The 27738-nt window shown below is 38.8% G+C and overlaps 1 protein-coding gene across 5 annotated transcripts in view; it reads left to right on the top strand.

Annotated features, from left to right (window-relative positions):
* Positions 1–27738, top strand: part of FNIP2 (folliculin interacting protein 2) — a 131938-nt gene that overhangs the window by 46595 nt on the left and 57605 nt on the right. For all 5 annotated transcript variants that reach the window (XM_043566475.1, XM_043566494.1, XM_043566469.1 and 2 more), the window contains exons 2-5: positions 19891–20017; positions 22914–23054; positions 26041–26141; positions 26241–26312. In XM_043566475.1, coding sequence (XP_043422410.1) covers positions 19891–20017; positions 22914–23054; positions 26041–26141; positions 26241–26312 — 441 coding nt within the window. The remainder of the gene's footprint in view (positions 1–19890; positions 20018–22913; positions 23055–26040; positions 26142–26240; positions 26313–27738) is intronic.

The following is a 27738-nucleotide window of genomic DNA, read 5'->3' as shown; positions in this document are numbered from 1 at the left end:
ACATGTAATATCTCTCCATTTATTTGGTTCTTTGATTCCCTTTATCAGAGGTTTATAGTTTTCCTCATATAGATCTTATACATATTTTGTTAAACTTATACCTAAGTATTTCTTTTGTGGGATAGTGGGCTAATATTAATGGTATGGTGTTTTTAATTTTAAATTCCTCTTGTTAATAGCTGGTATATGAAGTATTTTTAAAATATTTTAACAGGTGTATTTTTCAGAGCAGGACCACATTTATGTCAAGGTAGCTACTTGCCTTTTTTCTTTTTTCTTTTTCTTTGTTTAAGTTTATTTATTTTTGAGAGAGACAGAGACAGCATGAGCAGGGGAGGGGTGGAGAGAGAGAATCCCAGGCAGGCATCCCACCATCACACAGAGCCCCATGCATAAACCATGAGATATGACCTGAGCTGAAACCAAGAGTTGGGCACTTAACTGACTGAGCCACCCAGGCACCCTGTCCTTTTTTCTTTTTAAATTCCTCCATCTTTTTCTCTTTGTAGTTACTAAACTTATTTTAAGATAGTTCTTAAATGTTTTTTTCTGATTACCAAAATGATACAGTTTTATTATGGAACATTTGGAAGATGCAAACAAATATAAAAATGAAAATTCAAGTTACTCATAATGCTATCACACAAATTTTACTACTGTTAATACTTTTATTTTCTTATAGTCTTTTATTGGTACATAAATATAAGCTGTATTAACTGAATCATATTCAGATATCAAGTTACAGAATCTGCTTTTTTACTCAGTATAATATTTTCCCCATGTTATTAAAATGTTTTCAGGAGCAAGTTTTCATGACTCTGTAGTATGTTCTTAAATGGATGGCTTCAAAACTTAAGGTATGTTCTGCTGGTGGATGTTTGGGTTTCTAGTTTAGAAAGAAACCTATTCTTATTCACATTTCTGACAGTCTTCTTGGCAGATAATTTTCCTTGTAGGAAATTTTCCTTCCCCAATGGAATTTGAAAATTGGGAGATAGAAATTGGCCAGGTAGATAGAAACCAAAATATCTACATTTGGAAATGGTTACTATATGTAACAACAAGGAGTTACCTAATAACCTTAGAATTAGACCTGTTCACCCACCTTGTCATAAGCAGCTGAAGACACACATAGGCCTTACCACATAGGGGTTCACCCCTATAAAACTTGACGTTGAGTAGTTGAAGGTTAGATTAGTTTGTGTGTGCTCTGCAAACAGGTAGATACCAAAGCATAAAGGACAGTTTATCAATCAGAAATCATTCTTCTTCCCCTGGGAAGGAGCCGGTAGGGGTGAAGACAGATAGGAATGTTAACACTAATCAGGATTGTGCCTCTACTTGGAAACCTGAATCAAAGGTAAGGAATACCCCACCCCCCAACTCTAACACCTTTTATAGGTTAAATCACCTCTTGAAGCATATGAATGTGAGGATTTTTTCTTTAACATTTTAAAAGCATTTTCTCTATATGCCTTCAGAGACAATTCATTCACTTGGTTCAACAATAAAAATATATATTTGAAATATATTTTTTCCCACCTCATTATTCTTCCCCATGCCCTTTAGGTAATCAATTTTATTAGTTTTTTATAAATCCTTTTTTTTCCCATTTAAAAACCCATTTAGCATTTTCTTTTTCTTTTTTTTTTCTTTCTTTTTAACTCCAGCATTCTCCCCTTTCTTGATTGCTCCATCTTGATCTTCTTTGCTGAGTCCTCCTTTTCTCCCCACCCGTTAATGTTGGTGTGCTTGAAGGCTTAGTCCTGGACCTCTTCTCTACCCACACTCACTTTCCTTAGTGATCTCATTCAGCCTTTGGCTTGAAGTACCATCTGTTTGCCAACAACTCCCACATTTATAACTCTAGCCCAGACTTTTCCCCTGCCCTCCAGGTTTGTATATCCAACAACTTGTCCCACCTGCAGCTTTCTCTCTCTTGATGGTCGTAGTTATGACTCCTCTTTTTTTTTTTTTCCTTCCTTACACACTGTATCCAATCCATAGCAATTCCAGCGGGCTCTACCTTCAAATACTACCCCAAGTCTGACTACTTCTTGCCACCTCCACTATTACAACCTGGTCTATGCCAATGTCCTCTCTCTTTTTATTTTTCATCATGATGAGTATGCTACTTAATGTCTATTCAATCCATCCCGCCACCCACCTCCCCTCTGGTAACCATCAGTTTGTTGTTTATAGTTAGGAGTCTGTTCTTGGTTTGTCTGTCTTTCTCCTTTTTTCCTTTGCTTATTTGTGTTTCTTAAATTCCACATATAAGTGAGATCATGTGGCATTTGTCTTTCTCTGACTTATTTTGTTCAGCATTATACTTTCTATCTCTATCCATGTTGTTGCAAATGACGATTTCATTCTTTTTTATGGCCAAATAATATTCCATTGCATGTATATGTGTGTGTGTGTATATATATATATAATATATATCATATCATATATTATATATATATACACACATATATATGTGTATACACACACACATATATGTATATATACCCATACATCCTTGGGTGGGGTGTGTGTGTGTATATATATGTGTGTGTGTGTGTGTGTGTGTGTGTGTGTGTGTATAATATTATATATATAATATCATACCTTCTTAATCCATTCATCTATCTTGGGCTACTTCCATAGTTTGGCTATTGTAAATAATGCTGTAATAAACATAGGGATGCGTGTATCCCTTTGAATTTGTACTTTTGTAATTTTGGTGTAAATCCTCAGTAGTGCAATTCTTTGATCATAGGATAGTTCTCTTTTTAATTTTTTGAGGAACCTTAAAGGGATTGAAGATTTCCCTCAAAGGGAAAAGGATTTTCATTTTATTATGAAATATTTCAACCATAAGGAAAATACAGAACATGGTATAATAACCATATGTGTACCCACAACCAAGCTTTGTTAAATCTTAACATTTTACCACTCTTGCTTCACATATATAATTAAAAACAAAAGATCTAAAACACGAGGGGAACAGATGTTGCTTCCTACATAGTCCTTACTGGGCCCAGTCTTCTCCCTTCTTCCTCCGTCCAGAGGTAACCACATTCTGAATATTTGCCTCTGCTATATTTTTAGTTTACTGGCTATAATGTATCCATAAATAATACTGGGTCACACATATTTAACATTATAGAATGAGTAGCATACTGTACATATTATTTTGAAGAATTGCATGTTTTTTGAAATTTATTCATATTCATGTACCTCTAGTTCAGTAATTCTAAATTCCAGTATAGCATTCACAATTTATGTATTCATTAGTCTATTGATGAACATTTTAATTTTGTTTTTACAAACTATTTTACTGTTATAAACAATGTTGCAGTGAATAGTATTGCCCTTGTCTTTTTCTGCACATCTGTATGGATTTCCATAGGGTATATGCCCAAGAGTGGAATTGTTAGGTTTTACGATACGTGAATCTTTGGCTTTACTAGATATCCTTCAAAGCAGTTGCCTCAGCTTCTTTCCCAACACAGTACATGGGTCTTCCCACTGCTCATCATCCTTGGGTGGGGTGGCGGTGGGGGGCCTGTACACAAAATGTATCTTGTTTCTTTTAAAACAGCTTTATTGAGATGATTCACATACCACACAATCCTCCCATCTAATGTGTATTTATACTTCAGTGGATTTTAGTGCATTCACTGAATTGTGCAGTCATCACCAAAATCAACTTCAGAACAGTCCATTACCCCCAGAAGAAACCCCACACAAAATTTAACTGTCATTCCACAATTCCCCAATCTCCCTACCTCCAGCTCTAGTCAGCTGCTAATTTGCTGTCTCTGTAAATTTGCCTATGCTAGACATTTTGTATAAGTGAAATCATATAACATATGATTCTCTGTAGTTGATTTCTTTCACTTACCATGCTTTCAAGGTTCATTCCTGTTCTAGCATGTATTAGTATTTCATCCCTTTTTATTGCCAGACAATACTCCATTGTATGGATGTGCCACATTGTGTTTATCCGATGATGGACATGTGGTTGCTTTCCACATTTTGGCTATCATGAATAATGCTGTATAAACATTCCTGTACATGTTTTTTTTTTTTTTTATGTTTATTTATTTTGAGAGAGCACATGTGTGCGCACTTGAGCACCAGAGAGAAAAAGTACAGAAGAGGGGCAGAGAGAGGGGGAGAGAGAGAATCCTAAGCAGTCTCCACACGGTCAGCACAGAGCCCAATGTGGGGCTTGATCTCATGAATGGTGAGATCATGACCTGAACTGAAATCAAGAGATGGACACTTAACTGACTGAGCCACCCAGGCACAACCCCAAACCCCGGACATGTTTTTATGGACTTTTTTTAGATGAAGAAATCCTGGATGCCAGGAACAATAGGCAGAGGTCACAGGTGTCCACCTGGTGCAGGTGGGTGAGAAAGGAGCAGGGAGCCCTTTCTCCAGCTCACTTGGCTGCCATTGCTTGGAGCTTCCCCATCATCCTCACCTTCATGTGACAGGCATGACAGCATGAGCACTTCCTAACCACTGCTTCAGCCTTTCCCTGTGAAGACTCATGGCCACTCACCTGCCTTTCTGTGGCCTTAATAAGTGTTCCGGCCTCCAACAGCATCTTATTTCAACTACCGACTCCCAGACTGCTGGTCTCTCTCTCTCTAGGACAGCAATCCAGTATTGTCTTTTGGAAGGCTTGTCTTCCCTGCGCAACCAGAGAGAGCATTTTCAGGCAAATTTGTCAACTATCTGGGCCATATAATTTAAAAACCAGTCTTCGAAGGTGCTGGCCAAACTCCTGGCCTTGTTTTGTCTGCTTCATCCCCATGCCTCTATAACCAGGAGTAGACTATAAAATCTGGAAATCTCTTAGAACCAATCGAAGAAAAAACTACTTCTGATAGACTAATCAGGCTTTTTACCTGGGAGACCAGAGTATTCTTGTGAATTTTGCCTTCAAAGGTCAGAACTATTCTTCCTTTTCCTACTTTTTAAAATTCGATTTAGGGGCACCTGGGTGGCTCAGTCGGTTAAGTTTCCAACTTTGGCTTGGGTCATGATCTTGCGGTCCATGAGTTTGAGCCCCACATTGGGCTCTGTGCTGACAACTCGGAGCCTGCAGCCTGATTCGGATTCTGTGTCTACTCCTTCCCCGCTCACACTCTGTCTCTGCTCTTTCTCAAAAATAAATAAACATTAAAAAAAATTTTTTTTAGGGGTACCTGGGTGGCTCAGGCAGTTAAGTGTCTGAATTTGGCTCAGGTCATGATCTCGAGGTTCGTAAGTTCGATCCCCACGTCAGGCTCTTTGCTGATAGCTCAGAGCCTTGAGCCTGCTTGGGATTCTGTGTCTCCCTGTCTCTCTGCCCCTCACCCGCTCATGCTCTATCTCTCTTTCTCTCAAAAATAAACATTACAAATTTAAAAACTTTTTAAAATAAAATTCAATTTTTATAAACTAAATTTTTAAGTGTTTCTTTTATGTAGAAATCAGCAAAAACAAATCTGTATTCTTCCTTCTTATACAAAAGGTAGCATGTTCTTTTTGCTGTTTGAACTTTCAGTATAATTTGGAGATCTTACAGGCATTGCTGTCATACTTGCACACTCTTTACAGTAGCTGCTTGGTATTTTGTTGCGTGATTTGACATAAATGACATTATTTACCCCTACCAATGTCTTCTCCAGTTGTTTCCAGTCTTCTGCTCTTAGCAAACATGCTGCGAAGATATATGTATCTATGTACATACATATATATGTATGTGTGTACATACATAGATGCACATATATGTATACAAACATAGATATATGTATGTCTGTATATGTACGTATACATATGTACATGTATGTACACATATATATGTACACACACACGCATACATGTTTATATCTGTTTAGTTCCAGAAATAGAATTGGTGGGTCCAGGGTTAAAAATACTTGTAATTCTGATATCTGTGACAGTTTACTCTCCTGCCCCCACCATGTAGTTCTACTTTTTTGTGCCTCTGCTCGTATTAATTGCATAGGGTGTCTAACTTTTGGAATTTTGCCAATCTGATAGGTGTATGAATTTAATTTGCTTTTCTCTAAGAGTAAGATTTAACATCTTTTCATATATTTAAAAATGATCTTAATATTTTTTCTATGAACTATCTGTATACATTGCCCAGTTTTCCATTGGTTTGTGAGCCCTTTTCTTCATTGGTTTCTGGTCCTTTTTATAGTAGGGGGATTAATCTTTTGTCTGTGATATGAGCTACTAATTTTTGGTGAACTTTCTTTGATAGCAGTTTTTGTTTTTGTACATAGTTGAGGTAATTCATACTGTATACATAATTCTGTGTTCTGCTTTTCAGTCTTAACATTATATCACAAATATTCTTATTTTTCAAATGTAACAGGTTTTTATACTTCAGAAAGAAATGCAGAGGGATGTCCTGGAATGTAAAGGATGTTACCCTGACTTGTTTGCTACTAATATTAAGGTGATAACATAGCAGAGTTGGAACAGCACAGAATCTGGAATCAGGAAACATTGGTTTGTGTCCTGTCTTTGCCACTTACTGGTTACAACTTTTTTTTTTTTAAATTTTGAGAGAGAGAATCTAAGCAGGGGAGAAAAAGAGAGAGAGAGAGAGAGGGAGAGGGAGAGAGAGAGAGAGAGAGAGAGAACACGCAAGTTAGCCCCGGGAAGAGGCAGAGAGAGAGAAAGAGAATCCCAAGCAGGCTTTGCGCTGTCAGGGTGGAGCCCGATGCAGGGCTCGAACTCATGAACCGTGAGATTATGACCTGAGCTGAAACCAAGAGGCCAACACCCAACCAACTGAGCCACCCAGGCGCTCCTGGTTATAACTTTTTAAAAGTCTCCTAATTTCTATGTAAAACATGTAATACACGCTCTTACGGGACTTTTGTGAAGATTACTTCAGGTGAATTCTGTAAAGTGTTTGGCAAACTCTAAAATGTTAGGTAATTGTGCATGTGCTGTGTGGCTCTCATCACCAGAGCCTATATCCAGACGTCAGACTTTCTGGAAGTTGTGTCTTTAGGCTCTGTGAGATTGTGCAGTAAAAAAAGGTCAGCTATTTAATATGATAGAAATCAATTTGATACAGTACTAGAGCAGTAATAAAAAACTCAGAGGCTATATATAAATAGGTTTAATAAATGAGAAGAGGGGTTACTTTTTAGAGAGAAACTTGTCCTGTCCTTGGGGAAGCAGGGGATGAAGAAGGGCAGGACAATGTGGTATATGAATACTGACAAGTTCAATAAATGTCATTGTATGAAGCCAAACTACATATTTGAAACTGAATCTAAATGCCTTGAATTCATTAAGGTGGTTTCCCTGTGGGAGTTCACCCACTGCCTCATGCTTCAGCTACCAAGAAGCTTTTTAAAGCAAACAGTAATTAAGGTTGTTTGTCTTAAGGCAATAATACAATCTTTGATGGGTTAAAAAAAATAGAATGTTTCTATTGTATTCCTCAGTTTCATGATTTATTTTATTTTTAATTTTTCAAGAAGTAGTATAGTCATATGGTTAAATATTCAAAAGGTACAAAGTCTCAGTGAGTACTTACAGCACACTTACTGTGTGCCTGGCTCTTTGTTAATCCTCAAACACTTATGAGGTAGGCATTTTGCAGAAGAGATACTGAGGGACAACGAGGTTAGGTAACTTCCCAAAGTCACGAACTAGAGAGAGGCAGAGTGAGGATTTGAGCCCAGGCCACCTGGCTCCAGGGTCTATATTCTATGCTGTTTTAACAGATGTGTATTAAATAGTTTTAGACACAACCAGTCTTACAACTCATTATTTATCTTTCTAGAGATACTCTATGTACATATAGTAAAATCCAGAGTTTTTCCTACATTTTTTCCTTTTTAAAAAAAAAATACATATGAGAGCATTCTATACAGTGTTTTGTACTTCTTTCTTCCTATTAAGATGATATCCTTATAGAATCATAAGGATCTTCCTCATTTGTTATTGTATCTGTATAGTACTCCATTGTATGGATGGACCATAGTTTAAGAGTCTTGTGTTGATGGTTGTTTCCAGTCCTTTGCTATTCCAAACAGTGCTACAGTGAAAATCTTTTTGCAAATTGATCTGTAGGATCAACGCCTACAAGTGGAATTGCTGGGTCAAAGAGTATGTGTGTTTGCACCCATGTTGTTCTTCCCCCTCTCCCCCAACCCTCTTATTTTGGTTCTGCCCTCTGCCCCATGGCCCGGCCCTGCACTGCTGCCCTCTGACCATTCCACACGTGCTCGCCTGTACCCATCTCTTTTAGAACTAATATTTTACAAACAAAGATAGGTACAGTTTCTGTTGATTTTGGCTTTCTCATTTTGCAAACAAAAGACCTTATGGAGATAACAATGATTTAGACCTTGGGAATCTTCTAGGAAAATAGTATTATTATGTTATCTGTGTACAATTTAAATGGATCTAGAATTAATGTATAAGCCAGTGTCTTGAATATTTATCTGTGATTAGCATATAAGTTCCGTGGGTGGGTGGAGAAGGTGGGGAAACCTTACTTCAAAGAAGATATGAAATCATGTTGATGCAAGTTAGCTTTCAGCAGGGCCATTATGCATTTCAGTAATCCTAAAATATAGTAACGAATGTTGACTGTTGGGGTTATGCTGACAAGAGTGTGAAAGAATTAACTCGGTGAATATTAAAATTAAAGCATGCATGGAGATGTACAGTGTACAGCAAAGCTTTTTTTTTAAGTTTTTTTAATGTTTATTTATTTTTGAGAGAGTGAGACAGAGCATGAGCAGGGGAGGGCCAGAGAGAGGGAGACACAGAATCAGAAGTAAGCTCCAGGCTCTGAGCTGTCAGCACAGAGCCCGACGCGGGGCTCGAACCATGGACTGTGAGAACATGACTTGAGCCAAAGTCGGATGCCCAACCAACTGAGCCACCCAGGTGTCCCAAAGCTTTTTTTTTTTTAATCTGTACACCCAGCATGGGTCTTGAACTCGTAACTCTGAGATTGAGTCACATGCTCTTCTGACTGAGCCAGCCAAGCACCCCCCACCTTTTTTTTTAAATATAGGTAGCTTCCAGTTTATAGATACCAGAAAAGAATGAGTAGTGCTCTTTTATGAATTCAAGAAATTATTTTGGAAAATATGGTCCATATTTAGAGATTCTGTGAGTTTTTAAAGGGCAGAAAGAGAAAAACCTATTAATAGCAACAATAAAATCTGGCAAAGCTAGCCAGGGGTGGAATTCTGGTTGGCATAGTCACCTGCCTACTCAGTGACCCTCTTGCCTCAAAAGAACTTGTGCTTTTCCTCTGCAGATTTTGTTAGCATCTTTTGAAAATTCTATCAGCTAAAGATGCATTTATATTAAGAAACATGTTTGTCAAAGTATAGAGTATATCTAGAAGGGTTAAAGGATGCTGTGCAGTAATGTGGATTAATTAAGATTGCTTTCCTCTTAGTACTTGGCTGGGGTCATCTATTCCAAATTATACTGTGCACACACTTTATAGATGATTTGGAATTTTAGTGTGTTAGAGTTGGAAGAATGAGACCTTGAGAGGTGATTTTAGCCCCAACCCATCATTTTTATAGGGGAAGAAACACTGGACTAAGAGATGAAGCAGTGTGACCAGGATTGAACTGTCGATCTTGCCTAGAACTCAGGCATTCTGATGCCCAGTACAGTGCTTTGCAGTTTTGTGGATGCCCATGGTGGCCCCAGGGCAGTGGGGGTGTGGGGCATGGTGACTTGAGGGCCACACATAAACTTTACCTATTTCAGAGTCTTACCTGACATGACCCTGAACTCAGGAAAAAAGGAAGGAATTCTGTCTTTTCCTCCTCTGTACTTCATAGTTCCCTGTTCATAACATCCAAACCTCAGGCTATATTGTGACTCATAATGTTTTGTTATTGCTGTGTGAACTTATTATATGAAGATTTACATGGTTTTAGCTTGTGACCCTTACAACCATTTATAGCCTTATTTCAGGGGGAGGGAGAAACAAGTTCTGAGTTACAACCTACTTACACATAAACTTGATTGTCATCTTTGTTATGGATCAGTTATATTTGGAATAATGTTGGTTGGACTGAATGTTACTTATTCCAGTCTTTTGACCTTCCTTAAGACATAGTAAGTATTGCATTGGTCAACAATCTCTTATCCTACAATTCTAAAATCCTAAAATCTCTGAAAAGATTTTTAGAATTAACCTGAACTATTGTGAAGCTATGTATAGTTTCTGTCTAATCCGCTCAGCATAAATATTCATAACTTGGCCTGGTGTTACATTTGTTTGATTTGGGGATTTGGTTATACCTTGAACCCTGGAGGAGGTATTACATAATACCTTCTTTCTAAAGTATAAAAAATTCTGAATTCTTAAATACCTGGCCGCAAAGATCTCAGTGAAAAGATTGTGTATCTGAACTTATCTTTGATTTATGCTTTACAGTTTTAAGAGTACTTTCATACTTAGTCTTTGTTTTTCCCAACAACCTTGGGAGAGGTAGATAAGGCACATAGATACACTTTGGGAAAGCTAAGCCCTGGATAAGTGCTTTCCTAAAGTCACCTGACTTGAAAGTTGCAGAGCTAGAATTAGAAGCTCTGTTTACCCTGGTTAATACTAATCCATGTCCCAAGCATCACATCCTCTGTGACTTGCACCCATCTCTTTCCCCTACAATGTGGATTCGACCTCTTTGTCCTGTAAGTTCTACAAGACACATGGACATTAATCTCAGTATCTGTGACAGTGTAGTTTACTTAAGTGTTTGTATGTTGGCCTTCCCATAGCAAATTGTAAGAATTTTGAGGTGGAAACTGGATCTAGTTAATTTCTATTCCTGGTATATCTTTCATGGTACCTGGGTCAAGCCAGGTCCTAAAATTGCATGGAAGGAGGGGCACCTAGATGGCTCAGTTGGTTAAGCGTCTAGCTCTTGATTTCTGCTCTGGTCATGACCTTATGGTTTGTGGGATCGAGTCTAGCATCAGGCTCTGCGCTTGGGATTCTCTCTCTCCCTTGCTCTCTGCCCCTCCCCAACTCTTGCTCACATGCTCTCTCTCAAAATAAATGAACTTCAAAAAAGAGTTTTTAAAAATAATAAAAATAAAAAAAATAAAATGGCGTGGAAGGAACAAATGCAGGAGTGTGCTTTAGGGCTCTTGTTACTAACAGTGCTCTTTGTACATCATGCTGCTGATTATAGGGATTTATTCTTTCCCCACATTTCTTCTACAAAAGGAGTAAAGGATTTACATATCACCTACTTTGTTAAAGACAAAGTTGTAGCCAATATCCAGTATAAATTTTTTTGGTAGAATAACAATGGGATACATTTAACTGGAATCATTTTTAAATTATATCTTTAGGCTAGCTTTATGTATAAAAGTTTCTGATAAGAATTGGAGTCTTTAAGTACTTTTCTTACTATACTATTGACCACAGAACAGAAATTCAGTGGTGAGTTTTTATGTAGTTACTCTGCAAGTAAACTTGGCAAGTTTTACAGCAAAGACAGTTTCACTGTAAAATAGGAACATCAATTAATTTCCAAATTACCTTTCCTGTTTGCTTTCTTTCTGAGAGTAGTAACCCAGACCAAAACAAAACAAAACAAAGCAGAATTCCAAATTTGTTACTGCCATTATTTACATAATTTTTTTTCTTGAAATAATTAGTGTGGTACTGAGTGGGGAATAATGTACATTTGTGCTGACAGGGTGAACACTGTTGCCATCTCAAACACAATTTCCCCTTTTCTCCACTTCTAGTTTTCCTTTATTTTTAGGTAAGAGTCATTAGGACTTCCTCTCTACTCTTTTTCCCCAAAATTTATTTATTTTGAGAAAGAGAGATCAAGTGTGAACATAAGCACGGGAGGGGCAGAGAGACAAGAAGACAATCCCAAATAGGCTCCATGCTGTCAATGCAGAGCCCAACGTGGAGCTTGAGCTTAGGAACTGTGAGATCATGACCTGAGCCGAAATCAAGAGTTGGAGGCTAGGGCACCTGGATGGCTCAGTCTGTTACACATCTGACTTTGGCTCAGGTCATGATTTCGCAGTTCGTGGGTTCAAGCCCTGTGTGTGGCTCTGTGCTGACAGCTCAGAGCCTGGAGCCTGCTTCAGATTCTGGGTCTCCCTTTCCCTGCCCTTCCCCCACTCACACCCCATCTCTCTCTCTCTCTCAAAAAATGAATAAACATTAAAAATATATATATTTTTAAGTTTGATGCTTAACAGACTGAACCACCTAGGCACCCCCTTCCTCACTATTCTTGAGCAAACCTTTCTAGAGGGTTTCTGTTTGATTTTAGAAACTTTTTTGAGAAAGAGAAGAGCAGTGAGAGTTGGTAGAAGAAACACAGAATAGGGCTTAAGAGTAAAATATTGTCATAAATACAGTAAAAGTTTCATCAGAGCAGGAATTATGATTTGTTCACAGCTGTATCCCAGTGGTTGGAAGAGTGCAAGCACCCAGTAGGCATGTGGGAGCTACTTGTTAAATGGGTAGTTTTTGCCATTTTCTGTTGTGATTGTTATTGCTGATTTTTTTTGTTTAATTTTACTTTTTCTTGGACCACTTAAATTTCTCTATCATATTTTATTTATTCATTTATTTACTTTAAATGTTTATTCATTTTTGAGAAAGTGTTGAGTAGGGGAAGGGCAGAGAGAGAGGAGGATAGAGAATCTGAAGTGGGCTTTGTGCTAACAATAGAGAGCCCGATGTAGGACTCGAATTCATGAACTCTGAGATCACCACCTAAGCTAAAGCCAGCCGCTCAACCAGCTGAGCCACCCAGGTGCCCCCTGCCTTTTTTTTTTTTAATTTTATTTTTAATGTTTAAAAATTTACATCCAAATTAGTTAGCATATAGTGAAACAGTGATTTCAGGAGTAGATTCCTTAATGTCCCTTACCCATTTAGCCCATCCCCCCCTCCCACAACCCCTCCAGTAACCCTCTGTTTGTTCTCCATATTCATGAGTCTCTTCTGTTTTGTCCCCTTCCCTGTTTTTATATTATTTTTGTTTCCCTTCCCTTATGTTCATCTGTTTTGTCTCTTAAAATCCTCATATGAGTGAAGTCATAGGATTTTTGTCTTTCTCTGACTAATTTCACTTAGCATAATACCCTCCAGTTCCATCCACATAGTTGCAAATGGCAAGATTTCATTCTTTTTGATTGCTGAGTAATACTCCATTGTATGTATGTATGTATGTGTGTGTGTATATATATATATATATATATATATATATATATATATATATATATACATACCGCATCTTCTTTATCTATTCATCCCTTGATGGACATTTGGGCTCTTTCCATACTTTGGCTATTGTTGATAGTGCTGCTATAAACATGGGGGTGCATGTGTCCCTTTGAAACAGCACACCTGTATCCCGTGGATAAATACCTAGTAGTGCAGTTGCTGGGTCGTAGAGTAATTCTATTTTTAGTTTTTTGAGGAATCTCCAGACTGTTTTCCAGAATGGCTGCACCAGCTTGCATTCCCACCTACCTGACTTTTTAAATATTCACATTCTTAGATCACAGGACTGCCCTCTAAACTCTTCCTGTGAACTTGTTGTTGACTATATAAGGGTTATTTCCTTGCATGAGAGCAAAAGGGAAAACATTTTTGAAGTATTCATCTTTCATAGATCATGTTTCAACATGGCTATACTTGAGCCCACTTCTAGCCTGACTCCTATAAAAGTTCAAAGGACCAGTCAAGCATGAACACTAGAATTGGTCTTGGAGGATGTTGGCAAATCATACAACTACTTGTCTCATCCTTATTAGCCATGACTCCTTGAAACCCTGGGTATGCAAGTCACTACCACCATTCCATTTGCTCTGAAAATGGCTTTGTCAAACAGCTTTAGTTCTCCTAAAACACAAGTCAGATGATGTCATTTCCCATCTCAGAAAGTTGGAATGGCACACCACTGCTTGTAGAAGCAAACATACATTCCTTGGCTTGACATTCAGGGTCCTCCACAAGTAGGCCTACACTGTCTTTCCAGCCTCATCTCCTGCATAATTCTTCTGTAGTAGACATGTTTCAAGAAATTAAGACTTTGACTTTGTACCATTTGACTTTTTGTATTTATGTCATGCCCTCATTCTGCAATGACTCTCTCCCCTGTTTATGTTACATGTGGAATCCTTGCCATTCTTCCTAACTTCATCAGTTCAGATATTGCTTCTTCTGGAAACCTTTCCTGGTTTTTTTTGGTTTTTTTTTTTTTGGTTTTTTTTTGCTTTCTATATTCTGCCTAACCCTTTTATTTTCATGTAGTTACCTATATGATTGTGTCTTGTAGATTTTAAATGCCTAGAGAATAAGGACTTACCCAGTTCTTATTTATTGTATCCCCCTGACTGCCAGGCTTCTTTGGCCTTCATTGGCTGGTAGCAGCATAACTCCACAATCTGTCCATCATCACCTTCCCTCTGTGTCTGTGTCCAAATTTCCCTCCTCTCATGAAGACACTAATCACCCTCATCTAGTATGATTTCATCTTAACTTGATTACATCTGCAAAGATCTTCTTTCCAAACATGGTCACGTTGACAGGTACTGTGAATTAGGAATCGAACATACCGTTTTGGGGACACGATGAAACCCACAACACATGGTTTTATATATTTTATTTTATTTTATTTTATTTTGAGAGAGAGAGTGGGAGTGGAGTGGGAGAGAGGGAGAGAGAGAATCTCAAGCAGGCTCTGTACTGCCAGTGCAGAGCCCGATGTGGAGGTCAAGTTCACAAAACTGTGAGATCATGACCTGAGTTGAAGTTGGATGTTCAACCAACTGAACCACCCAGGTACTCCTGATTATATTTATTTTATTTTATTTTATTTTATTTTATTTTATTTTATTTTAGTTTAGTTTAGTTTTGTTTTGTTTTATTTATTTATTTTTTAAATGTTTGTTTATTTTTGAGAGAGACAGAATGCGAGTGGGTTGGGGCAGAGAGAGAGGGAGCCCCAGAATTCGAAGCAGGCTCCAGGCTCCAAGCTGTCAGCACAGAGCCTGATGCAGGGCTCGAACTCATGAGCTGTGAGATTAAGACCTGAGCCAAAGTCGGACACTCAGTCAACTGAGCCACTCAGGAGCCCCTGATTATATATATTTTAAAGAGAATTCTGTTTTCTGTACTTAAACTCATTTGAACTATTGCTTGTCACCTTTCAGATAAGTAATGTAGACTTTGGTCACTTTCTTCCTGCTCTTGATGAGTAGTTACAGAAATAACAGCTGGTTTCAGTTCCAGCCGGCAGATGTTACCATCATGGACTCTTAAAACTGAAAAGGGTCCATCTAAGTCCTTTTATTTAAATTTTACAGTAAGAAAAGGTAGATAAACCATCTTACTTTTTTGTGCCTCAGCTCAGATGGCCATGACCAGAGTAGATAAATAAAACCAGGGGCCTTACTTTCAACCAAGGCAAAGCAATGAGGTAGTTCTCATTAGAATAAATATCTCTTAAATAGATATTTTAAGGCAAAAGCCCACGGCTTATTTTTTTATACCTCTTTGAGTCATGCAGAGTTGCCCTTAGTAAAACACCAGGAACCATGGCTGTACTCACAGAAGCCCCACAATAACTTTGGTTGAATGTTGAAGTGAATGTGAACATGCAGAAAATGCATGTAGCATGTGATTATGACTCAGTGAAGCCCTGTGTTATGGAGGATCCCAGGGAAAAAAGCTGACAGTGCGCTGGGAGATTTCCGCAGATTGTCTCCTTTAATCTTCACACCAGGTTTTACAAGTACTGCTTGAGGGGGGACTTTCTTTAAGGCTGTAACTCCAGTGGGAGGCAGACCTGAGATTTGATCCCAGGCCTGCCTTATTCTGAAGCACTCTTTTAATGTCCTTTGTCCTGCCTGTATTTTCTTCATCAAATTACTCAACTGTAATTTCCTCTACATTAGTATTAGTGATGAAATTATAATTAGGCATTAAATAAGGCAGTATTCATATGGAAGCTGGAGAGTGGAGTTTGCCTTATATAAAGCATACCTTTTGAAGGTATTTGGGTCAAAAAATTAGACAATCCAACGTATGTGCTTTCTGCCTCCTATCTTTTATTTCCATTCCTTTAAAATTGAAAAATAGCATGAAACATTTAATAAGGTGGTATGATCCTTATTAAATCTTAGCTCTTCTAGTCAGGCTGTCCTCAGTTTGGTATTGAGTCAGGGTTACTCCTCAAAAATAAGGATTGAACAATTTGCTGTGTAAATTATAAAGCTATTTTGGCAAAGTGTAATTGTTAGGGCAAAACAGATGGAACAAGAAAAAAAGACAAATCCTCTTTGCTTTTTCATTTTTAATAACTTCAGCCTATGTACTATATCTTAATAATTTCAGAGGTTTTTTTTTTTTTTAAGATTCTTAAAAATGTTTTTTATTTATTTATTTGGGGGTGAGGGAAGGCCAGAGAGAGAATCCCAAGCAGACTCCCATGCTATTAGCACAGAGCCCTATGCCAGGCTCAATCTTACAAACCGTAATATCATGACCTGAGCTGAAATCTAGAGTGGGATGCTTAACCAACTGAGCCACCCGGGCGCCCCCAGATATTTTTGTTATGTAATCTCTGTACCCAACATAGTGCTCAAAGTTACAACCCCAAGATCAAAAGTTGCATGCTTTACCGACTGAGCCAACCAGGCGCCCCATAGAGGCTTTTTTTTTTTTTTTTAATTTTTTTTTTCCAACGTTTATTTATTTTTGGGACAGAGAGAGACTGAGCATGAACAGGGGAGGGGCAGAGAGAGAGGGAGACACAGAATCGGAAACAGGCTCCAGGCTCTGAGCCATCAGCCCAGAGCCCGACTCGGGGCTTGAACTCACGGACCGCGAGATCGTGACCTGGCTGAAGTCGGATGCTTAACCAACTGCGCCACCCAGGCGCCCCAACATAGAGGCTATTTTTAATGGCTTTATGTAATTTAAAAATTTAGTGGTTTGGGGCACAGTCTTCAGGACTTCTTGGTTGTAAGTGACAGAAAACTAACTCCAGGAGTAGTGCTCACTCAGAAGCTGTTGGCTTCGATTGCCAACAGGAATCTGCCTCATCCCACTCCTTCCCTCTGCTTTCTTTCACCCTGACTTCATTTTCAGAGGTAGGCTTTTACCTCATACTGGCAAAAATAGGCACCAGGGTTATCATTTCCTAGCTGAGCAGCTAAGTTGGGGGACTGGCTTTCATAACCTAGCTGGAGGTTGTGTGGTCATGTCTGATTAGCCAGGCCTACATCACAGACTGTCTCTGGACTGAGAGTAGAAGAAAATGATTTCTAAAATAAACTTGCCATGTTGTTATCAAAACTGGGAGGAAGGGATGCTTGGGCATGATAACTCAGAATATAGGTTGTTAGAAGAAGGTACAACCAGAGCTTTATATTTTTTGGTGCTGGGATTTAAGAAAATTAATCTGCTACCCTGAAAGAGCATATTCAATATTAACTACTATTGCCTGAAAAAGGAAAGAGCCAATAACGCACAGTTTGTGGCTGGTAAAAAAAAAAAAAAAAAAAAAAAAAAAAATTGTACCATTAACAATTCTCTTAAGTAATTATTAACATTTTGGAGCGCTTACTGTGTGTCAGCCTCTATGTGAAACACTTTACATATTTCATTTAATTCCTATAGCAGCCTTGTGAGGTTGACATTAATATTCTCATTGTGCTGATGAAAAAAATGGAAACTCAAAGTATGGATTTGATCCAGATGTGTCTGATTTCATTGTAGTTGACTGTCTCTTAGTTTAAACAGTTTGCTTTTGTCAATCTATCTATGTGACTTCCTATCATCCATACCTTGGGGACTCCTCCTACTTCTCCAGCTTTCTCTAAGCAGGAGGCCTTCCTTTTGTCTCCAGTACCCTCGCAGCCTACCGCTAACTCTTATTAGTTCTGCCCCTAATATCTGTTCTCTTTCCTCCACCTCCGTTGCTGTTCCTCTAACCTTCCTGATGAAGGGCCTGAACTCTGATAATAAATTCTCTTTGGCCTTCTTACCTCCAGTCTTAATCTCCCCACCCATGTTTTCCTTAGAGGAACCAGGTTGAATTTTTAAAAAGTGTAGACTTGAGTTTATCAACCTTTGTACATCTTGGCTTCTCATTGCACTTAGGGCATGATCCTGACCCCTGCCTGTCTTCCCAGCCTACTCTCTTCCTACCCTGTTCTTCATTCTCACACCTTATCTCTTCAGCTCTTACTTCTTCAAGTCCTATTTAAAAATCACTTCTTAAATCCTCCGTCTGGTTGTTGTTGTTGTTTTATTAAGTAAGCTCTGCCCCCATCGTGGGGCTTGAACTCACAACCCCAAGATCAAGAGTCACATGTTCTACCAACTGAACCAGTCAGGCACCACCTTCACTTCCTTAAATCCTTAGGGACTTCCCTGCTCTTCAGATCTGAAAATAAGAAACACTCATCATATCCTTTTCCTTTTTGCACTTATGACAATCTGTAGTTATACATTTATATCATTATTGGCCCAGTATTCCCCACTAAACCATGTTCTCCATGAGGGCAGGGACCAATTCTATTTAGTTAACTTCTGAATGTCTAGCATCTGGACCACAGTGCCTGAAACATAGTAGGCACTCAAATATATGTTGACAGGATTAACAGACTAATAACTGAATATGTCCAAAGCAGTGCATTTTATATTTACTTTTTTACTTTTTTAAAGTAAGCTGTATGCCCATCATGAGGCTTGAACATAGGACCCTGAGATCAAGAGTTGCACGCTCTATTGACTGAGCCAGCCTGGCGCCCCAAAGCAGTGCATTTTAAATGATTGCCCTTTTTTATAGTCCTCACATTCTGATTTCATTTATTACTGAAGAGCAAACTTATGTTTAGAGCAGTTTTATCCCAGCAGCTTTTAATGTGAAGTTATAATTGACTTTATTAAGCAATTCATAAATGTGACTACATCCCATCCAGCAAGTAGAGGGGCTCTCTGAAGAGTTGTACAAAATGGAAGGTTTTTACGGGGAGGATGGAACAAGGAGTTAATAGCAAGAGACAAGAAAGGATTGTTTCAGGCTAGATCATTTTCCCTTAGGGGGAAAGACAAGGGTCTTATCATGCAGATTACTTCATCTTCTTTTAGGCTAGGAGGAGGCCCATGTGACAGATTACCTCATGTTAGTCAGAAAATTCCTGATTGACTGGTTAAGACTATTTCTAGGGGAGGTCTAAACAGCAGTTAAGCCAGTCCTGGTTTGGTGACTTGGATTAAGTGACACCATTTTGGGCCTGTGGTTTTCTTTTTAACAGGAGTAAGCTGTGCTTCCTCCATTGCTGATTGTTGTTAGCAATTCAGATTATGAACAGTGATGCACTTGGTTTTCAAAACTTCTGTATCCAAGCCAGCTATAATAAAGTTCTAAAATTTAGGATATGTAATTCTACTCATTTTCACCTGAGCCTGGTGGGTGGGAGAGGAAGAGAGGAGAAGGCTCCACTCACTTGCTCCAAATGGTTCCCTGGCCAATAACACAGAAGCTGGAACATTCCTGTACCTCAGGTGTACCATTCCCAGAATCCAGGAATCCAAATTTAGCTTTCTGCACACATCCTTATGGTTTTTGGTTGCTATCTTTGCCCAAAGTGGCTTTGGAAGGAGAAACTTTCTCTCCAATGATTTATTGTTTACAGCAGTCTTCCAAACCTTTGCCATGGACAATGGCCCATTAGAGCCCACAGACAAGGCTGTCTGCCCCTGGTCAGAGGCACATAGGCATGTTGGCTGGGAATCTTAGCTCGCCATGACCATTCCAAGTGTTGTGGATTGTGGATAACATAACTTCTTTCTCTCTTTTTAATCCACAGTTGGTCATGTTCGGAGTTTGACCTGAATGAGATTCGCCTGATAGTCTACCAGGACTGTGAGAGAAGAGGAAGACAAGTCTTATTTGATTCTAAAGCGGTTCACAAGATTGAAGAGGTAGCAACTCAGGTATGAAATGCAGATTTGCTTTCATCTTTTTAATTTGTGCTTTTAACCACCTCTCTGAGCAGTCGTTTATTAGTTCATAATCTTCTCTTTGAGCTCTACTGTATGTGTCATTAAGGTTCAGAAGCAGCATAAACAAAGGCTCTCCGCCACCCCGTCCTGCCGCATTTGTATTCTTATTAATATGCCAGGTGAAACTTTTACCAGAGAGTCATGACAGATGCTCAGCAGTGTACTGTAAATATTACTAGAGGTAAATTTGCTGGTGAGTTGTAATTCAGTAGGATTTTGATGCCAAACATGTGCTATGTAATAGGAAAGCTGAGCACTCTAAAATTCAGAAAGTGTTAGCCTGAAGGGAAGTTAATAGATCCTTCTGTCTGGTATTTCTCATAGATAGTAAGAGGTATTACATAGCACTGGGTTCAACAGGATTAAATAGCTTTTCTTACTATAGGGCTTCAGTATGCTAACATACACTGTCCTCTTCAAAAGGGAGTGTTTCTCAAACCCATTTGACCAAGGACACTTAATTTACTTCCTTTTTTTAGTGCAAAGCAGGGGGAGGGGAAGGGGGAGTGTTGTGGGGTGGGGCACGGCAGGATCTGGGATGGGTTAAGTGAGAGCAGAGCAGCCCTTGATCCCCTGGAGCCAGAACAGGAAAGGTTAAGGTCACATGTCCAGGTGAGGAGTAGAGTCTGGTCCTCCCTGAGTCTTCTGGACCTCAGCCTGAGGTACTTCTAAGTTGTCGCCTTTAGACTTTTCATTCTTTTCATGTTCAGTAGCTTGCTATCTATACTGACCAAATTCTGGAAGTTCATCACATGTGTAGCTAAGTAAATGAATAGTTTATATCACAGTCTTTGTTTCATCAGGGCCAAGGAGCTGTTTTCCTGCTTTTGATAAGGATCATTTCTGCAGGAAGGAAGCATTTGGTTAAAGGCAGTTTAGCTGGGTAGATTCCATAGTACTTTATAGTGGAAGTCTGCCAGGTAGCTAATCATTACAGTAGTTGTTGGGCTTGTTGGGTTGGGGGGGGGCGGGGAATCTCTCAGGTGATTCACCTGTAGGCTTTAATGGTAGATTTGTATCAAAGTTTAGGTGAGCCAGCACTTGACAGGACATGATTTCTCCCTTAATTTCCCATATCATTTCCTGTTTCCCCGAAGGCCTTGCACAGATGGTTTAGTTGAAACACCCACACACCATCACTAGGGCTCCTAATGGTGGTAACAGGTTGAAGAAAAAATTCTCACTGGCTTTTCTTTTTTTAAAGTTTATTTATTTATTTATTAATTTAGAGAGAGTACATGCGTGCATGCTGGGGGGAGGGACAGAGAGAGAGAAAGAGAGAATCCCAAGCAGGCTCTGCACTGTCAGCACAGAGCTAGATGTGAGGCTCGATCCCATGAACCGTGAGATCATGACTGGAGCCGAAATCAAGAGATGCCTAACCCACTGAACCACCCAGGTTCCCCTCACTGGTTTTCAAAGGCAACTGGAATTTTGGTATATCAGAGCAGTGATGACACTGGAGTCGGGAATATAAGCTTTCTTGGAAGTGCTCATTTAGTCAAAAAGGTAGCTAGGTCCAGAGAGGTTTGTCATTTTCCCAAGGCTACAGAAAGAGTCCAGACAAGTAGTGCTCGTCTCACCGTCCCAGGTGCTATCTCCAATTATAGACTGCTCAGTATGTTGTACCCCAGCCAGAGGGTCTAGCAGTCTGTGAGGCAGGTGTGGACTTAGTGTCACTTTGGGCTCTCTGAGGGGCTGTGTTGGGTTAAGTGGTATTAAGTAACAACTAGATCTGAAGAGGGTGTTGAAGGAGTGCCTGATACCCGGGAATTACCAAGTACGACTTTGAATGCTGTCGCTGCTGGAGTGACTAATGTTGTGGACCAGCACAGTATGTGTTTTCCGTACATTCTTTTCCCATTTTCAGCCCCCCACTCCCTTGGCAAGCACAAAACGTCATGAGTTTGTATCAGGCACATGACTGCAGGCATTTGCATTAGACCACCAGTGTGACTGTCACATTGGAGATTAGATAAGCTGCAGTTGCATTCATGTTTTTCCAAGCAAAAGCTGCACACAAAAAGGCAAGTAAGACTCAGACAGAATAGAAATAACCTACCATAGATGGCACGGGATGCTTCTGTAGGGAGCAATATAATTTGGTGTAGGCGGAAGGGAAGAATTAATAAAGGTGTATCTTTATACCTTTATGTCACTGTCATAAAATTAGCAGTGAACTCTGTTTAGGGACTATATAGTAGATAATCTTATATTACTCCTAACCTTTAAAGGCCACTTTTCCATCACATGATGTATAATTCACAGGAGCTCCTGTTTCAGAGTTTTGGTTTATCTTTCACAAACTCTCTCCTGTTACTTTTAAAGGAGTGCTAGAGGAGGTGTGCCATTAAAAACACAAACCCAGGCTTTCCAAATTAGTAATTCTGCTTTCCTAGTTCGTTGCATTTGCCTGGTACAGGGCTAACATTTGGAGCATTGTCTTTCTCCACATGAATTTTATAGATTAGGACTTTCCATTAGTACTAGTGGGTCCACTAGTGACCCAAACAGAGAGATCAGATCTCACTGATGATTTCAGGAGTCGAAATCCATGAAATCTATGAACTGAACTGTAAATAACAGTTGAATCACTTATGGCGAATAGTCCTACTACAAGACCACCATCTCCTGTCTAGTTACCCTTCTTCAGACCCCCAGGGACCACATTCTTGTCCTCATAGAGAAGGAAAAAAAGCTTCTGGTTTTCTGTGCAGCTTAGGCACAGCATAACAGAATGATTTGACAAAGAAGTTCCCAATGAAAAGCGTGCTGAGGAAGCCCGATATACTTAGCAATCCCTTATCTTGCCTGTCTGTCAACCCAGAAAACAGAGGATGTGTCTCTTAAAATGTCAGCCAAGTGCTGTCAAGGAAGCGGCGGCGGTGGCAGCAGCAGCAGCACCTCTTCCCATAGTTCTTCCGGGGCATCTTTACAACACGCTAAGGAGCAGCTTCCAAAGTACCAGGTAAAACCATCCCTGCCCAACCAGATGCCCCGTGGGGCTGAAGTCATTTACTGTGATTTCTCCACAGGGAATAATAGCTGCTGGAGGATTCTACTCCAGGGACATGAGCATAAGTATTCCACAATGTGCTCTTAAATGTGTCCTGTCAGTGCTCTTTTCACACTTTGGCTTTTCTCTCTCGATAAAAACTGTATCCGAGTCGAGGTGATCAAGTATAATATATGAATTCTATATTATAATGATGAATGAGGAAGACATATTGCAAATGAGGTAAATGCTTTTGTTTTGCTCTCTTTGTTGTTAGAACTAGATTAAAACACACAGTTTCCAGTTTTGGCATAAAAATTCTAAGGATTCTGGGAATGTATATGGGCATCCTAAGAAAATAGTACTTGCCAGTAGGAGGAAGAAAATCTTGTTTAGAAGAAAGAGATGGTAAGATCTAACTTGTGTGAGGGATAACAGGGCTAGTGGCATCTGTGTGTGTGTGTGTGTGTGTGTGTGTGTGTGTGTGTGTGTGTGTGAGAGAGAGAGAGAGAGAGAGAGTAAAGGATAGGGATTTGGGTTATTGAGAAATATTGGCTAACTAGAAATAAGGGAAGAAATGTTTCATAAATACTGAAGAGCAGGAGGATATAAACTGATGAAGAATGTATCAATTTTTTTTTTCTTTTTTGACTCATGGAATTTTCCACGTTGCTGGAAAAGCAAAGCTGGGTAAACTGCCAGCAGCCACAGGTCTATAGAACTTTGTTAATTTCATGTTCAGGATTTGTGCCACGCATTTGCCCTTATTTCGCAGTGCTCCTCAGTTTCCAGGAGGTTTGTGATTTAAAAAGTATACAGTGAAATTTTCAACTAGTTGAGAATCACAATTGGCGTATAGACCCTGTACCCCAAGGAAAAGCAGATCATAAAACGGAGGCGGTAGGTGGAAGTTATTAATAAAAAATGTGAAAGACAGTTGGTTTCTGTCTGCATGTAGTGAGAAGAGGTTGGCGTGAGCTATAACCAAACAGAGAGGAGCCTCGTTAAACAAGGCTGAGAGATTTGTTTCTCTTTCCTCCTCTGCAAACATGTATAAGTAGGTTGTGTATGTGTTTGTTAGTGTGTGCATGTACTTGTGTGTATATAATGTGTGCGTGTGGATTTGAAGTTTAAAAAAAAGATTGAGAAGACAGTGTTAAGAATGATTCCCATGTTTTGGCTTGGATGGAAAGCACGCTAGCAGAGAATGCAGGGCTCGATGGGCTGGATCCTGGACCATTGTTTTGTCTTGGTCAGGGTGTGCTGGGGTGCCCGCAGCACACTAATTTGGTTGACATTCACATCTATCATGTTCATCAGGTGTCTAGAATCCTACATCCAAATACATTCATTCACATATCGTTATAATACATTATTGTATAATATGTGTTACATTATCTTTACATACATATAATGATACCTGAATGAATTCATTTGGATGTAGGATTCTAGAGTTCAGGGAGAGGTCTGGACCTGGAGATAAAAGATGTGGGAAGTATTCCTATGTAAAGAATAACCAAAATCCTAAGAGGGGTTGAGAATGCAGACGGTGAGTAGGAGTGTCCTCTGAGGAACAATCCTGTTCAAGGGAAGATCTAAGAAAGAAGATTCGACAAGGAGGGTAAATAAGAACACCAGATACCATGAGACATGTTTAAGAAAGCAAACTGGAAAGGGTGCATTGGATTTGATAGGAAGGCAGAAGTCATTACTAGAGCAGTTTGAATAGATGAGGCTGCAGTAGGTTAACAAGCAGATGAGATCTGGGAAAGTGGAGGTAGCACAGGCCCCCCTTTTGGATGACGAAAGGGATGAGAAAGACTGGCCAGAAGGTACAGGGGTCAGATGTTTTTGAAATATTTTTTTTGTAAAACTTCAGAGGTATCAGACCATCTGTCATCTTTTGGACCCTCACAAAACCCTACCTGTGCCAATTGGCATTTTCATTCAACACTATTAACTATTGAGGTGAATAATGCTGAACTGTATTTTTATTCAGGATATATATATATATATATATATATATATATATATGTATTTTGAAATTATTATTTTTTAAAATTTAAATTCAAGTTAGTTAACATACAGTGTAGTCTTGGCTTCAGGAGTAGAACCCAGTGATTCATCTCTTACATATGACACCAGTGCTCATCCTGAAAAGCACCCTCCTTATTGCCCATCACCATTTAGCCCAAACCCCCCATCTCCCTCAGTTTGTTCTCTGTATTTAAGAGTCTCTTATGGTTTCCCCCCCTCTCTGTTTTTATCTTATTTTCCCCTCCCTTCCCCTATGTTCATCTGTTGAATTTATCAAATTCCACATACGAGTGAAATCATATGATATGTCTTTCTCTGACTGACTTATTTTGCTTAGCATAGTACCAAGAAAAGAGTTACCCTTTTTTTTTTTCAGAACTTAATCTTTAAAGTTTATAAATGGAGATAATAAAAAATCTTTATTTTTCATAGCAAGATTAAAAACGATCTTTGATGAAACACTTGGATCCTACATGAAGATACTGTGTATACAAAATCATGAACATAAGTAATAATATGGGAAAAAATAGGCAATCACCATTATGGATTAAGACTGTAAAATGATCAGTTTCTGCTTTGAGAAATAGTTTTAATTATCTGCTAATAAACTAAAGAAGGACCCCATAGATCAATAAATGTTATTTTCTTAAAAAAAATTTTTTTTATGTTTATTTATTTTTGAGACACAGAGCACATGCAAGGGAGGGGCAGAGAAAGAGGGAGACACAGAATCCAAAGCAGGCTCCAGGCTCTGAGCTGTCAGCACAGCTCGAGCCCACAAACCATGAGATCATGACCTGAGCCAAAGTCAGACGCTTAACTGACTGAGCCACCCAGGTGCCCCAAATGTTATTTTCTTTTGCATCGCACATCATGTTGTGCCACATATTAACTTTGATTTTGGTTTCTCTAATGTATGCAGTACACAAGACCCGCTTCTGATGTCAACATGCTAGGGGAAATGATGTTTGGCTCGGTTGCAATGAGTTACAAAGGCTCCACTTTAAAGATACACTATATACGGTGAGTTTGGGCTTCTTTTCCTACTATTTGTGAAAAACGGAATGGTGAAACTGCTTTCTTATTCAAAAATACTTTCTCTCTCTCTTTTTTTTCTTCTAGTTCTCCTCCACAACTGATGATTAGTAAGGTGTTCTCAGCTAGAATGGGCAGCTTCTGTGGGAGTACAAATAAGTAAGTGTGGGATTTTGTACCAATCCACCCTCCCTCCCCATTTTTTTAAGTGGCTGTTTCTGGAAAGAGTAGTTCTTTGAGAGCCATACATATTTTTGAAATAAGAAGTGAGATGAGTCCACATTAACAAAGAAATGGCCATTTCCTTGCACATAATGTATATGAAAAGGCCTTTGACTTTATTAGCTGGCCTTAAAGACAAATGACTGTTTATTTCCCAATGCTGTTTTATCTTAAAAAAAAAACAAAAACAAAAACAAAAAAACTGGTTGGCTAGTTAATTTATTTCTAAAGAAATGAAGCACATAGTGAGTTTTTTCAGCCTGTGGGGCACATGTATGGCAGGCTGGGTCATATGTGCTCACCATCTATTCAGCTGTCAATGTTGCCTCTATGACTGGTGGGTACCTGGACCAGGCCATATCCTGATCTTCACTCCTGAGTTTTTTTCCTCCTCTAATTTTATATTTCTTTGTAGACAAAGAAAACTGATGTTAACTCTCATTCTGGTACATTTGTTCATACACTTTGAACTTTTCAAGCATAAATATTTCATATGCTTCATTTTTGAATAAAACAAAACATTTGCTATACTTTCGTAAGTTTGAAAGAAGTTTGTTATAAATTAAAGGGATATTCTTAGAGACCAAATGAAGGCCGTTCTTTTTTCATAATCTTGGGAAATTAAAAATATTTTTCTTTGTAGATTTGGGTACCTTTGAGTAATTCTGCTTAGTCTTCAACAAAATAATGGATTTAACTTGTTTGAGCATTTAACATTGGTCTGGCATGACTTAAGCCTATATGAGAATTGATTTTTTTTGTGAGATACTCTTTTTCAGACCCTTTCAGTTATACACTAATTCCCTATAATAGAATATCAAGCTCACATTTAAGTAAAAATTATTTTGGCCCTATTAATGTTGTATTCTCCTTGAAGTCTTGATATTTATTTTACTTGTTAATAAAACAAGTAAATTATTAAAATTGGCTTCTCTCACATTTGTGTCTATGAGTAATTCTAACTTCTTAGATGTTGTGAAGTCAAACTCCTATGGGAATCATAATTTCTGTTATATCCTCCTCCTGGAAAAACTTTCTAAATGGCTCATAGATGTTAACTGAGAGTTCAGCTCAATTTCATTTTGAAGTTTTAGTGAAATTACCCTTGAAATGAATAGTAACATCTTGAGTGTCAGTTACTAAAACACAATTTAGAAATGAATAGCGATATCCTAGGTGTCAGTCACCAAAGCCAAATTTGTAGAGTTCCATGTCCCATTATATAATGTAAAATTGTTAGGAATATGTTGTTTAGTTTTATAGGTTGGACTGCCTTCAAAAAGTTTTTTTGTCTTTTCCTTTCCCCTAAAGTTTAGTTTCCTTTGGTAGATGTGAGACTTTATTCATTTATAAGGAAAGTTGG

This window comes from Prionailurus bengalensis, chromosome B1, assembly GCF_016509475.1.
Source record: "Prionailurus bengalensis isolate Pbe53 chromosome B1, Fcat_Pben_1.1_paternal_pri, whole genome shotgun sequence".
Lineage (NCBI taxonomy): Eukaryota > Metazoa > Chordata > Mammalia > Carnivora > Felidae > Prionailurus > Prionailurus bengalensis.
Note: the sequence above shows the minus strand (reverse complement) of the source record. Positions and strands in the feature narration are given on the sequence as shown.